We start from the raw sequence: 15,214 nt of genomic DNA on the forward strand, positions 1-15,214 counted from the left end.
CTGATTTGTTTTTCTTCTACATCATTCTTCCTCATTTGCATTGGTCTGACTTTCATGTTTCCATATATTATGCATCAGAAGGTTTAGGCCTCTGGTTCTGACTGTTTCAGCTGTAATCCCAGGGCAGATTTATTCCTGGTGCTAATCTTGGCAAAAGCTTCAAGCTATCAATATCAAAACCTAACAGAGCATAAACTATTAAAGATTGTTTTCATGATTTTTGACCCATTTTAAACACGTTGACTTTTTTTTCCAGAGTTCGATCAGCGAGTGATGGATGACACACCCAGCACGCAGGGTGGAGGCACAGGGACATCAGCAGAGGACACACTGCTGAGTTGACACGTGTTAATTGCTCACCTTTGCACCATGCTGTGTGGGTGGGTGGGTGGGTGGGGTGGGGGGAGCATGCTAATTGATTTCACCCCTCAGGAGCATCATTTCATCATGCTTTGTGTTTTTACCTCTGGTCTGATGACAGCTTTACAGCAGCCAGTACACGCGGAGACTCTCATCCCCACTGGGAACTCCCGTGTGTGTGTGTGTGTGTGTGTGTGTGGGGGGGGGGGGATAGAAACAGGAACATGATCAGATAGAAATTTTAACATTTGCAGACTGTAAACAGGATCTATAATGTTTTATGCTCACTGAAGAGAGCTTCAGCGCTGTGAGACACATGAACACACGTTTAATTCCACATGTTCTGAACGATGGTTCTGAATAAGACTGGTTGACAGTACACTGGTTCTTTTAATCAACAGAAGGGTTTTGGGTTGAATTGCCTCATATGAAGCAGACAGGATGAAACAAGCCGTTAAAACTCACACCCAGAGTGACATCAGCTGCTCCACACACACAGCAGAACAGTTGGGTGGAGCACAGATGAGGTCGAAGGTTAAACCGTGAAGGTTTTTGGTGGTTGAGACATTTAAATTATGTTTATGTTCTTCAGCATTTCAAGAATTGTTTTAGCCAATCAGAGACAGAACGAATAATGTTTATGTTCAGTAAAGTGTGGTTGGTGGGCCTGTGGTTGTGCAGCACCAGGCTAAAGGTCAAAGGTGACAGATCATTTGCTGTTGTGGCCCCCAGACTCTGGAACTCTCCCCTGAGCCTGAGATCAGTGGACTCAGTGGTCTCCTTTAAAAAGCAGCTGAAGACTCACTTGTTCAGGCTTTGGTGTGACCTTCATCACCCTCTCCTTATCTGGCTCTTTCTACTTATTCCTCCTAATCCACTGATTTCCCTCATTTCTATTAATTTTCTCCCTCCCTTTCCTAACATTGTTTTTCTCATTTTGAACTTATTTTTGATTGTTTTTTGTTTATGTGAAGCGCCTCGTGATTCTCATCTTGAGGCACTATATACATTTTTTTATATCACACTTACTGTCTTGTATACAGAAATGTTTAACATCCGAAATAAATGTTTTTCAGTTACCCACCACCAAATAACAAGAGTACCACTTGTGCTTATCAGCATCTATGTGTGTGTGTGTGTGTGTACACTTGCTTAGTGCTCACAAACCAATAGGTGTATTTTAATGAAACTACTAGGAAGTGATCATTGGATGAACATCTACAGCTATAATCCAAGATGGCAGTCAGCTAACGCTGCCTAGAAAACTCATTTTGTCTAACTGGTTTATGATAAACGAACCGCTCATGAAAAGCACGTTAAACGAGTCACCCGGCCGTTCACCGCCAGTCTCTACTACGACCACCAGCAGGCAAGGAGCATGAAGTGTCTGGACCAAGGATACGATTAACACGGTTGGAGCCTGGGTTGGAACCAGCAACCCACTGGTTACAGGATGAATTCCTAACCCTTGAGCAAACAAACATTTTGGTCAGGATGGGAAAAAAAACTGTAAACCAAAAAATTAACTAACACATTTTATTGATTCCACAAAGAACAATTAGCTTGCTATGAACAGACTTCTGAGTACACATCACGATAAGCTGAGCGAGTCATTTTAATCAGAATGAGTCTAATCAGCCCGGATCGGAGTTGCTCGTTTGTCCTCACTTGTTACTAAGAGCTCGCAAATGTCTGCAGTGATAGAAAATAAAAAATACAGGACAAAATAAAAATAAAAAGTACAAATCAAGGCATAAAACATGTCAACAGTACACCCAGGATTGCACCAAACTCTATATGTCTGCACCATGCTTAAATATGTGATTAAAACACTTTGTAATGTGAAGCTCTGCTGTCTTTAGGACTCGGTCGTCTATTTTAAACTTCTACTCAGAACTGTGGTTTCCTCACACACATTTATAAAAACCTGAAATGATCAGTAAAAATAAACAAGCTCCATAGGGCATGAATAAGTTACATTACTAGGTCAGAGTATAAGGCATACAAAACATTCCACACGTTAATGCTGAGGCTATCAGGAGAACGTGTCAGTCAGTGCAACAGCTACACAACGTAGAAAACCTCTGAGGTACAAAGTTGTTCAACGGGACACCAAACATTAAAAATGGCCTCAGATCAAACTCCTATCTGGCCTAAACCAAACACCGCTGTTGCATTGCAACCAATCACAAGTTCTCATCCACACAGGAAATGAGACACTCAGAGATCAGGACCCTTCATTTGCTTCAAGGCACCGTCCACAAATGCCCGCATCTTCTCTCTGTGGGACTGGGTGAAACAGTTACCGATGGCCCGCTCCGTGTCCAAAACCCGCCTCCTGAAGCGGTCCCGGTCTCGGGCCAGTTCTTCCCAGTGTCCTTTACGGGATGCCTGGCGAGCAAACGGCCAGGTCCGCATGACATGAACTTGGACCAGAGGAGAAAACTGCACCTGGAACACAGAGGAAAAGAAAAACACCTTTAGATTCTAGAAGTTCTCCAAAAAACAAACAAACATGGCAGCAGTTTAGCTCTTAGTGGAACCTGAAAATCCTCCTAAAACTTTCATTAAAACATAGCTGAGCTCCTCTGCTGATGTAACCTGATCACACCTCAGCCTGTGTCTGATGTAACCTTCAGAATGACTGCAGTACAGCTGACTCCATGTGGTTAGCAGTCTCTGCTGACTCCTCGGTGTCATGTGATTGCCTTAGTCATGGCGACCAGCATGTTACTAACCAAAAACAAACACACAGCTCAACTCGTGTGTGTGTCAGACAGGAACCGTCTTATCTCTGGCTTTCTGTCACAGGAGCCTGTCAGCATCAGCAGAGCAAGGCCCCTCCCCTTTAAGGCTAAACTTAGACTGAATTGCTTGACCTACGCTCTACTCTCTGTCCTGACAGACTAAACCAGGAAGTGCGACCAAGGCCGTTTTTCTGAACCTATAGATCATCAGTGTGCTGACTTTCCTTCACCACTACAGCTGCTTTGATAAACTAAGCTAAGGCTCAATGATGCTCCCGCTGATTGCTTCTTCTAACTCATGTGGAAGATAGTTTTAGTAGGTAAGAACCTTTTTCTGTGTGGAGCTGGCCTTGATTCTCTTCTCCACAGGTGGGCTCTGCTCGGGTCTTTTCCAGGGAACTAGAGTTTTATCCGGATGGCTGTGCTGCTTCAAATTTCTTTCCGTCAGAGCAGGCCGAGATTCAGCAGATCTGGATTTTCTGAATGCTTTTGGCTTCTTCTTTGTCTCTGTGGATAGATTTTCTGTGTGGAGTGTATTAAAGACAGTAGTATTCTCATGCTGGGCAGTAGTCAAGGAGCTCTGGAGACAGGCCTGGAAGTTTAACGGGTGGTAGGGGTCATCCTTTTGGCTGAGGGAATTCCACAGCAGTTCTTCCTCGTCATCGTCGGATGTAGCAAAGCTGCTTTCCTTGTCTTCAGAGTCCGTGTCGGATTTAGGGGGAGGAGCAGGAAGAGGAGCTGGTCGTTGAGACACAGTGGCTGAGGTGGCGGTGAAACACAGTGGGTTGTAGGGGTCTTCAGGGCTGCTGAAGAAGTCCCAGAGCCGCTCGTTCTCCTCCTTGTCGATGTCGGGGCTTGAACCATCTGAACTGGCCCAGCTGCTCCAGCTGCTCTCACTGTCAGAATGACAGACCCACATATTCAGCTTTGGAGGCCCCAACAGCACTTCACCAGCCTTGGTCACCGTCAGGTCAGAATCGGTGCCCTCTCCGCCTTCACTCTTGCTTTGCCCCATGTCTGACTTGGTTGAAATGCAGGCAGAGAAAAAGAAAGGGTTGTACGGATCACTGGATTTGGACAGTGACTCCCAAAGTGCCTTACTTTCTTCACTCTCAAATTCCACTAGGTTCTGGTCTTCCTCGCTGCTCCAGTGAGAACTTCTCTCCTCCTCTGAAGTATCCTGTTTGAAAACCTTCTCTTTGGATAAATCTGGCTTGGAAATTTTCTCGCTGCGTTTATGACAGGCGTCGGTGGAACTGGAGCCGTCGCTGCTCGACACAAAGATGTTCCAGTCTCCAGGAAATCCCATCTTCCAGGTGGACTGGTGTCCCAGCAGGATGCTGTCCTCTTTGCCAGCTGATCTGGACACAAAGTCCTCCACGAGTCCACAGCACAGATCGTCTCCACGCAGACTGGACAGTAGGGCCTCAGCGGTGGACTTCCCGGTGAAGGGGTCACCAACATCTGCACAGAAGGTGGAGAGGGGATTGGAACCGCCAACCATGACTCCGTTTTCTCCGTCGAACAGTGAAGAGAAGAGGAAGGACTCTGGTTCTCCTGTGCCCATATGCTGGATGTGTTCTCCTGATTCATCAGTGATCCTCACATGAAGCTCAAACCTGAACATCTGAAAAACTGGACAAAGAAAAGCAGTTTGAGGATGGATCTGAATTCAGTTTTAGAAAATGTCTTCATACATTTAAGCTCTTTAGGAAAAAGCATTTAAAACTGACGCCTTTACATTTTTCTGATAGCATAGTTTTTTATCATTTATAACATGACATTCTTCAACATTAGCTCAAGTTTCAGGGTGGTAATGGAAACTTAAGAGCTGATCCAGCAGAGAGAACAGCCGTTTGTTTCCTTCTGGGACTCACCTGACAAGAAAGTGTAGTAGATGACCTGAACCAGGAGCCGGAGGTGTTCCCACAGCACGGTCAGCATCTGTTTGGTCCAGGGAAGAAGCGCCATCCCCCCGCTACCAAACCTCTCCATGGCCGATCGCTCGGAGCCCCCCTCGGAAACAGTCGGAGCCATTTTCCGCTTTTCTTCTCGGACTGAACGGTCACGACAAAATCCTCACGTATTCTGGTATTCCTCGTCGAAAACCAAGAGACTCCGCGTATGTGTCGGCGACAAATTTGCGTTTAGCTGCTGTCGCTTCATCTTCTGGCTGTTCTGCGCCATCTTGGTCTCCGTCAGATTCTTTCGTACAGTTTCTCCATGTTTACGCGCTATCGTCTTTGTAGAAATAAGCACTGGATGTCTCTGGGTTGCGCCATCGCTCTTAAGTAAGCCATTTGACGTCACGCCTGGCTGGGGTTGGACTCAGCAGCTGTCAATCACTGACAAGACGAAACAGGCCCCTCCCAATCACGTATGACGCGTAGAAAGTGCCGGTAATTTCCTGACGTAAAGGCTATATTTGAATGAAAACAAATTCCCCACAAATTTCCACCACAAGCTTCGGTTTCATATCAACTCCACTATGTTAATAACTCAAACCCAACTTTAACACTTTACCAAACGCAATTATGTTCCTGTCATTCAGACACACCCTGCTCATTTGCCTCCCAGACCCATGTTTTGTTGTCTTTGAACAGATTTATTCATTTGACATTTCAAGCTACATTGTGAAAATATCAACTTCCAGCATTTTAAAGGAATAAGCACTTTTAAGAACCCCAGCTGTTTAATAAAGACAACTACACATTTCTAAATGTCAACAACTTTATTAATCCAAAAGTGTAGTTTATGCCACCAGAGCAGAGGCAGTAGAGGACTCACTGTAAACAAAAACAAAAAATTAAAGTTAAGTCATTTCATTAGACTCAACTGAACACCTTATTATGTATAAACAATGTATTAACATGTAGCTGTTCAAATGTTTGTCACTCATAATGATGTGTGTGTGAAGGGGACTGGCAGAGACGGCACCAAGTAGCCACTCTGCTAATTTACCTCCAGCTTTTTCTTGCACAACAGAAATATCACTACTCTCAAAAAATAAAGAGCAGGACAATGAACTGTGCGTACGATTTCATCATTACTTCTTGGAAATGTATGCCATGGAAGAAACTTGTGACACTGAATTACATTCTTCCAGCGTATTCACATTTTAGATAACCAGCTAAAGAGGAGAAACTGGGCAGCAGTAAAACTCACTATTTCCAGTTGGGGGCCAGTACCCGCTTGGTCTTGTAGTAACGGGCCAGCCTGTGGATCCTGCTCTCAATGAGAATCAGTCGGAACTTGGCATCCTTGTCCTGCGAGTATAGTAATATAAGAAGTGAGTTAGTTTGTCCACATATGCATATCAGCGCATCATAAACTCCAGGGTATCTGCAGAATTCAGGGAGCCAGACTTAAGACTTTTTAAGACCTTTTTTAAGGCCACTTTGACCAAATTTAAGCTATTTTAAAAATTAAATTTAAGCGATAATTTCCAGCTATTGCCTGGAACCGGTGCTAACCACGTTGCGAACATGGGATTAGCCATCTAGTTACCATTAAACTTGCCCTTCCCCATGGCGCAAGCTCCCACTAGCTTAACCAGCTAATGTGCTCATCTAAAAATAGCCCCCCTTTCACAACCAGCTGACTGCGTACGGTTCCGCTTACACCAACATCATACACAAAAAATGCTGAACACCAACTTGAAATTCACGAAATTTTTATAGAAATAAAAGAATCTTGTTAATTGGGTGTTTGGTAATTTAAGACCTCTGGAAACTGGATTTAAGGATTATTTGTCATTTTTAAGGACTTTTAAGGCCTTAAATTAGGAAAAGCTAATTTAAGACTTTTTAAGGACCCGCGGATACCCTGAACTCACAAATAAGCTACTACAAGGCAATGTGATGTCTTTACATTTAAATAAAACAAAAATTAATATTTATGATTAAAGCTTGAGTAAACATTTCATGACTGTTCACTAAAGCGCCACACAATTATGAACAACTTTTGTTTTTATAAACCCAGTTCTCATTCAGACCCTGGACCTCTCTTCCCCATGAGCTGAGGTCAGTAGTGGTCTCCTTTAAAAAGCAGCTGAAAACTCGCCTGTTCAGGCTGGCTTTGGTGTGACGTTCATCACCACCCTCCCGCTATTCTGCTCTACAAATTCTACCTTTCTTAGGATACACTGATTACCGTTTTTTTCCGGACTAAGACGCTCCGGAGTATAAGTCGCACCAGCCATAAAATGTATAATAAAGAAGAAGAAAAAAACAGATATGGTGCACTGGACTAAGTCGCATTTTGGGGGAAATTTTATTATTTTTCTTACAAAATCTGAGACAAAGCGTTTCACATCGCAAGTACTGGTAACAATAACAGAATAAACAACTGGGGCGCAGCAGCGCTCATTCCTGGGTCGCAGCCGGTCTGCAGCAGCTCGCCACAGGAGCTGGTGGGGCAGAGGAACTGAAACCTGGGCCGGATCCAGTGCGCAACAGGCTCCAGCAGGTGATGCCTGTGTGTTTTTTATTCCCAGCGGGGCAGGGGAGCTCATTCCTGGTCCGGAGCCGGCCTGCAGCAGCGCGGTATAGCCTACATGATTTGGTATACAAGTTGCAGGACCAGCCAGACTATGAATAAAAGTGCGACTTATAGTCCGGAAAATACGGTACCTCTTTTTATTCATTTTCTCTTTCCTTTCATTTTTAAAAATTAGTTTCTTTTCTTATGTTTATGATTTTATAAAATAATTTATGAACATTTTAATTGTTTTTTTTGTTCTAGTAAAGTGCCTTATGATTTTTTTTATCTTCAGGTGCTATATAAAAAAACTTCACACAAGAGTGTAAACAAACTGCATGCTGCTGCTTTAGCATGAAATAAAAATCCACCATATAATCTTAAAATCCTGCTTTAGAGTTCGAAGTAAACCTCTGCACACCTTTCTGTTTCTCTCCAGGTGCTTCCTGACTGCCACAGCCTTCTTGATGAGGTGGTAGAGATCCTCAGGCAGGTCAGGAGCAAGACCCTTGGACTTGAGGATTCTCAGGATCTTGTTGCCAGTAACAAAGCGTACCTGGGCCACACCATGGGAGTCCCTCAGAATCACACCTAAAGGAGGGAAAAGGTAAAACTGTACTTTGAATTGCAATAAGGTAAAACTTGCCTTTGGATCATGCACCAGAAAACCTGCACACCCTTTCAGGAACAAGTCATTTTATTGTCTAACGCAAACAGTGTTTCAATAATAACCTTGTTTTGATGATTGAGAAATATAAAAACATATCCAGAAAATCACCTGCAAGCTATTTAAGGATCATACGGAGTCTTAATTACAAAACCTTAAGAGTATTATCCAGCAGACAAACAGCCTTCTCAACAAAGCCTGTTGCTGAAGTCAACTAAAAACAGCATTTACAGCTTTGTAATTAGGTCAGGTTTACTTTAGTATGAAGTTTAATTATATTTTGCACTAAATATCAAGAGCAAAATATTAATTACACCATGCCTAAAGGCCACTATTTCAAGATGCTTCTACTATAAAGTTCTATTAAAGTGTTTGTACATGTTTGAGAACAAGTTTAACTACTGCAGTTCTCACACTTTGGTAACATTTCCCAGTCCTGATCAACCAGGAGCAAGAAACTCTGGAAGGACGCAAGTTCCACTTTTATGTCAATATAGTACAAAACATATTCTTACACTCCATCGGTGTGTTGTTAACTTGACATTTCTACTATTGGGGTGACAATGACCTAAAAAAACCAACATCTGGGGTCACACAGCTGCTTCTAATCCCTCAGGCGTCATTTGGGACGTTTTTGGGCAGTTGTTCCTGTTTGGACACCATTTTAGCATTGTTTGTGCATGTGGTGCAAAATTTGGTCACAAAACCTTTGACAAATTTTGAAATTCAGTTTGGAATTTTGAAAAATGACAAACAATATGAAAAGTAAAAAAACACCACCCTCTTGTGGCCTTAGGACAAAAACGTTCAATTGACTTCCATTAAAACCAGTTTTTGATCCTGTAACATCTGCAAAAATAATATATATTCATGCATTCTGTGATAAGGACAGGAAACAAGAGTTTAGAAGTGGTGATTGGATGAAGAGGCAGAGAACCCACTTGTCAGTGTTTACAAGTCTGTGAAATACATAAAGCGCTACACCCTCTGCTGTCCTGGTGGAGAATTGCTTCAAAACACTGACACCAACAGATGTATAAAAGGAAAACGTCTGTCAATGCGTATGGGTGCAAACGTGCTGAGGCAGGAGTATAAACAAGGCTTTACACACCAACCACAGTCCAAACTCTCCTGAGTAAAGCAAAAAGATTTTTTCCAACTGAAAACAAAAACACTCCTCCAGTTAAAATGTATGAGGAATATGTTGGTCCAATTTTAAACTGACACCAAAAACATTTTATACTGATGTTATCTATCAACAGTTCCTAACTGTGGATTGGGTGAAGAATTAATTGGTATTAAACATCTTCAAAACTAAGTGTTTGATAACGTATTGCTGCTGCGAGATGTCAAAGACTACTTGACTAAATCTGCTAATTAATAATACCAAGGTGGAGCAGGTCACCAAATTCAAACTGTTGGGTCTACGGTTGTCACGGTGTGAAAATTTAACCTCACGTTATTGTGACCAAAATTACCACGGTTTTCGGTATTATTGCGGTATTTTTTTAAACGTGTTACATTTTCAGACAATAAACCCTGTATTTCAGGAAAATATTGTCCTCAGTGTCTAAATTTTCCCTAAAATGTGTTATTTTGTAATTGTGTTGTTTATTTGTTTACATTTTTCCCCTTTAGTCTTTAAAATACCAGTATTTGCCCATAACTTATTTTTTGTCTGATGTCATCATTTTAAAAATATAAGACCAGATGATGGTGAGTACTCAAGTAGCCTTCGAATCAGATACTTTTTTACCCTTACTTGACAAACCGATCGAGGCGCTATAGGCCGATTGGGATCAAATGCCGATCCATCGGTGCATCCCTATTTACAGTACTGTACAGTAGTTTGGTCCAGCACGGCCCAAAAACATCTAAGAAAACTGCAAATAGCTCAGAACAGAGCAGCCAGAGTAGTTTTGAACTGTCCTCTTCAAACTAATGTGCACGAGATGCATTTTACGTTGTCTTGGTTAACTGTGGAGGCAAAAGTAAAATATAGTCTTCTGATGTTTATGCAAAAAGTTATGATTAATAGTATTCATCATCATATGAAAGACTAAATATTACTCAGTGGATATTGCCATGAGCACGTAACACGCTTGGTAAGCAATAACATGGTTATAGTGCCAAGACCTAGAAGTAATCTTATGAAGAAAATCATTCTATATAGAGTGAGTGTTGAGTGGAAAACACTACCAGGTTGTGTTTGGGAAATCCAAAATCAGAGCTCTTTTAAGAAGAACATAAAAAGGCTACTGCATTAAAAGCATTTTCTGTTATTGTCTTGCTCTTGCAGTTGTGATAGAAGAAGAAAGGTACTTTCAGATAGCTCTGCAAGTTAAGGGGGATCTTGTCAATGGTATTAGTTGGCCACTACAGCTTTTAAAATCCTATTGTAATAATTTGTAATGTTTTAATCATTTGTATTGTTAAATGTATTTTGAAAATGGACCCCAGGAAGATTAGTAACCACTGCTGTAGAAGCTAATGGGGATCCATACAGCACAATAAACAACAAAACAGTCCCTTACGGACGTTGATAAGACTGTTGGTGCAATATTAATCACAGCTCTAAATAAATTTTGCTTTTGAGCTTACTGGTTGGACTGTCCGATCTCACATGTCTAAACACTTAATGTCTTAACAGTGCCACAAGAAACTTAAGATTGATATGTGTATGTGTATCAACACTGGGGTCTTAATCGTAATGCAAGATTCATTTATGGATCTTAGGGTGATTTCTGCCAAATTAACCAATAATATAAAAAATTGTGCGACACACACAATCTATAATGATAAATATAAAAGAGCATGTTTGAAAGCAGCTAATTTTGCTCATTCATCAAACCCCTTTGACATGAATGTCAACAGGTCACAACTAGTGTCCCCTTTTAATGCATTACACCCAAAATATTTTCCAGTGTCTAAATGGTGTGTGTACTAGAAACCTAAACGGGTAATAACCAGAATAAAGTATCACATGGTCATCAGTCTCACAGGCCAACACTTACCAATCTGAGAGGGAGTCAGACCCTTTTTGGCTAGCTTGAAAATCTGCTCTTTGACATCATCAGATGTGAGTTTCAGCCACTATGAAGAAGAGTTTATGTTATCAACGAGAACACCCAACTTATCGTGGGTAACTAACGTTGGGTATGGTGTACTCACGGTGGGGACACTGCGCCTGTAAGGCAGAGCTGACTGGGACAAGCCCTTTCTGTGGAAGGACAAGAACTAGCGGCATTAGTGTGCACAGCTTAGTCTTTAAAACAACAGCCATAACAATTGTATTTACAGGATAATAAGTTTACACTGACGCATTGGCACGTCCCCAACTCGTGGGACTAAATGGGCTAAAGAATGCTAACTTTATCCCGGTATTGACGACATGTATCATTTAAAAGCAAAACTAAGACTAATGTGCTTACATTAAAACAGTGGTATCGTGTTTAGTTATTTTACTGTGCATTTCTGATCTGCAACATTAATTTACAGAGTAACGAGTTGCGGTAAATCACACAGCTATGCTAACTAGCTAGCGATACACGGATGTCCATTTGATGATGCGACCATATGTCTTTTTTCCACATCGGAGCACGAAAAAACAAGAACATTTCTATCTGGAATTTACCAAAGCGTCTTTACAAACAGTGATGGAGAACCACAACCGGTCTGACACCAGTTAAAGTGAGGTTTAAGGAATAAAATGAGGACTCACCCGGGAGCGTGCATGCGACCCATGATGGCGGTGGAGGAAGAGAGGCCGCACACGCGACAGAAAAAAAGATTTTACGCTTGCGTCGGAAATGACGTTATTACGCAAAGAGGCTTACTTCCTGTTAAAAAAAGATTGGACTGATGAATGATCATTACTCTGAATATTTTCTTGTCTTTGCAACTTTCTGAAAAAGTTGTGCAGACGCAGCTTATCGTAGTTTATAAAACAGCTTGGCATATATACTGCCTATCTAATCAAGTGTGATGGGACAGACAGATTTCGTCTGCTCCCATCCCAGTCAGGTGGCTCACTTTAGAGTGATTGCAGGGTGAAGTGAGTCATCTCATAAAAGGCAGCTGCCTGCTCTTTCAGCGGGACAGCTTTGGTATGGCACTTCAGGTGCTGGGGTAATGAGAAACCCCAACTGCAAGCAGCGATTGTAAGTACTCTCCCTCCTGTGTTGTGTGGCATTAACTAAAGCTCGTTGCTCCATCTTAAAGTGTTTTGTATTGTGTGATCGCAGACCGGAGCAGTGGCGTGTCCAGATCTTTTAAAATGGGGTGGCCCAGGTGAGGCACAACTTTGTGCATGAGTGGCACCAATAGTTATGCTTTTTTTTTTTGTTTTACCCCCAAGCCTTTTGTGGACAATGAAAAAAGCCTATTTAAAGGTAAATTAGTGTGGTGGCACCTGGGGTGGCCAATCAGATTCCAAGGGTGGCATGTGCTACCCCAGGCCACTCCCTGGACACGCCCCTGGACCAGAGCTGCATATGCTGTTGCAGTGTTACCCAGGGTGGCGTTGTCCTAGCACTTTATCATTAAATTATTTATATCCACATTCTTGCCACACAAGCATCCAAATTTTTATATTCTCAGTAATGGTGGCATAGATTGTGTGGCTGCAGTGTAGAAACACTAGTGCTCTTGACTCAAAAATGCATTATTGGAAGGCCATTCATTGCTGAAGCAGTTCACAGCCGTGAGAAGCAGCCTGCATGAGAATCGGCTCCTCCAGATCTGAGACCATGGAACTGAATATCTTCTCTCAGTCAGGGATGATGTCCTGCACTGACTGGAGGATTTTAAGTATCTCGTCTTGTTCACGAGTGAGGAAAAGATGGAGCAGATAGACTAATTGGTGCTGCATCTGCAGCGATGCGGGCGTTGTACGGATCTGTCATGGTAAACAGAGAGCTCAAAGCTCTCGATTTCAGTTCTAACCCTCACCTATAGTCATGAGCTTTAAGTAGTGACAGAATGAGATCAGATATATAAGGCCCAAATGAGTTTTCTCCCGAGAGTGTCTGGGTTCTCCCTTGGAGTTAAGGTGAGAAACTCTTTCATGCGGGAGGGGTTTGGAGTAGATCTGCTGCTCCTCAACTTGTAGTGGAGCCAGTTGAGGTGGTGCAGGTGTTTGTTAGGATGGCTCCTGGATGCCTCCCTGGTCAGGTAATCCGGGCACATCCAGCTGGGAGAAGACTTAAAGGAAGACCCAGGACACGCTGGAGGGACTGTTTCTCAGCTTGCCAGGGAATGCCTTGGGAACCCCCGGAGGAGCTGGCCCAAGTGGCTGGGGAGAGGGAAGTCTGGTTTTCTCTGCTTACCCTTACGGAAGAAAAATATATTGGAACAATTGTAAAATATACAGTAATATATTGAACAATATTATCCAATATATAAAAATCTGAAATCATTCTAAAATGTATGCAAAGTTACATGAACACCAAATATCAGAATATGTGAGAATATATGTAATATATTCATACACATACAAATGTATACATACATATATATTTATATATACATGAGAGGTATAGCATTCAGAGATGGGTCAAAAATATATAAAGAATAAACAGCCAGATGAAATCATGTATATGTGGAGATATAGGCCATCTATAGCAAGAAATTACATAATATGAAAAATTGCCCATTTAGTTAATCAATTTTAATAAATGAAAGATATGACAAAATGTATCTATATGTAAAGTATTATACTATCACATATCTATATGTAACATATAATTTTATGTAAATCGTAGTATATGAAAAGCAGCACTTATGTACTATTACATATACTGTAATATATTATAAAGATATATAATTAGATTTATGACAATATATTTCAGTGGTATTTCTTATATGACGGGTCACTTACGTAAATATATAACAGAATATGTTCACCAATATAAGAAAAGTGACAATTCCTTATGTATTACTACATATATTGCTATATATTACGCTGGTATATCAGTAAATATATATCCCACAATATAGTTCAGTGGTATAGAATTTTTTACATGATGGGTCACTTACGTAAATGTATAAGAATACATTCGCCAAAATAAGAAAAGCGACAATTCCTTATGTATTACTACATATATTGCTATATGTTACGCTGGTACATTGTCTATATATTTCTGACCTCAGATTTTCCTACATTTTGGCATCCATACATTGCTTATCAATATATGGTTACATATATTTTTCTTGCTTAAGGGTAGGCTGTTGCTCCCGTGACCCGATCCTGAAGAAGAGGAGGAAAAGTGGTGGATCGGTGGACACTGAATGGGAGCTTAACTATCACTTTAGAACAAATGATGAAGTTGGACTACTTTTAAAGATTTAACACAAACACAAATAATCAAAATTTACATTTGTCCCAAAAACATTTATTTTGCTTTATGAAATTGAGGGATTACAGTACACACTAATTCATTCAGGCTAGAGGTTACCAATTAAAATAAATAACTGGCCATGTTAAAACAAACTCTTAGTTGTCTTTGTACAGTTACTAAAATCAAGGCAGTAATATTTATAGCGTGACATACGTGTCTTAAAGATCTGTAAAAACCCTCACAATAAATGAAACATCAAAATAACCTCGGATTTATAGTTCTGTGTTGAGGAAAGCAGGTTTTACTTTGCACAGGAGTTTGTTCCCTTTTCGTAAAGAAGCTTTACATCAGTTATTGAACATTCAGAATATTTTATAAAACCTTGCTGCTCCTGGACTTCAGCAGTAGTTCCTGCTGACCGTTTGCCACTGCATCATGACACCACATTTGGGCAGAAGACGTTACAGGTCTGTGAGAGCCAGAGATTTTCCTTGTTTGAAGTGACCAAATACTTATTTTCCACCCTGATTTACAAATAAATTCTTTAAAAATCCTGCCATGTGAATTCATGGATTTTTTTTCACATTTTGTCTCTCACAGTTGAAGTGAACCTATGATGTAAA

General features: G+C 41.2%; 2 protein-coding genes and 1 non-coding gene across 3 annotated transcripts; all 3 read right to left on the reverse strand.

The window, feature by feature from the left end:
* Positions 1-1,882: 1,882 nt before the first annotated feature.
* Positions 1,883-5,357, reverse strand: ppp1r15b (protein phosphatase 1, regulatory subunit 15B). The gene is made up of 3 exons (XM_015963845.3): positions 4,985-5,357; positions 3,436-4,742; positions 1,883-2,811 (listed from the first exon to the last, which is right to left on the reverse strand). The coding sequence occupies exons 1-3, from the start codon at positions 5,142-5,144 to the stop codon at positions 2,581-2,583; spliced, it is 1,698 nt and encodes a 565-aa protein (XP_015819331.1). The 5' UTR covers positions 5,145-5,357; the 3' UTR covers positions 1,883-2,580.
* Positions 5,358-5,819: 462 nt separating this feature from the next.
* On the reverse strand, positions 5,820-12,089 carry rps13 (ribosomal protein S13). Its single transcript, XM_015963846.3, has 6 exons — positions 11,975-12,089; positions 11,425-11,473; positions 11,268-11,346; positions 8,008-8,177; positions 6,273-6,373; positions 5,820-5,893 (listed from the first exon to the last, which is right to left on the reverse strand). The coding sequence occupies exons 1-6, from the start codon at positions 11,995-11,997 to the stop codon at positions 5,860-5,862; spliced, it is 456 nt and encodes a 151-aa protein (XP_015819332.1). The 5' UTR covers positions 11,998-12,089; the 3' UTR covers positions 5,820-5,859.
* LOC129153704 (small nucleolar RNA SNORA19) lies at positions 6,013-6,141 on the reverse strand. The gene has a single exon (XR_008559679.1). It is a non-coding gene; the product is annotated as a small nucleolar RNA SNORA19 (small nucleolar RNA).
* Positions 12,090-15,214: the final 3,125 nt, after the last annotated feature.

Source organism: Nothobranchius furzeri, chromosome 4 (assembly GCF_043380555.1).
Source record: "Nothobranchius furzeri strain GRZ-AD chromosome 4, NfurGRZ-RIMD1, whole genome shotgun sequence".
In the NCBI taxonomy this organism is placed as follows: domain Eukaryota; kingdom Metazoa; phylum Chordata; class Actinopteri; order Cyprinodontiformes; family Nothobranchiidae; genus Nothobranchius; species Nothobranchius furzeri.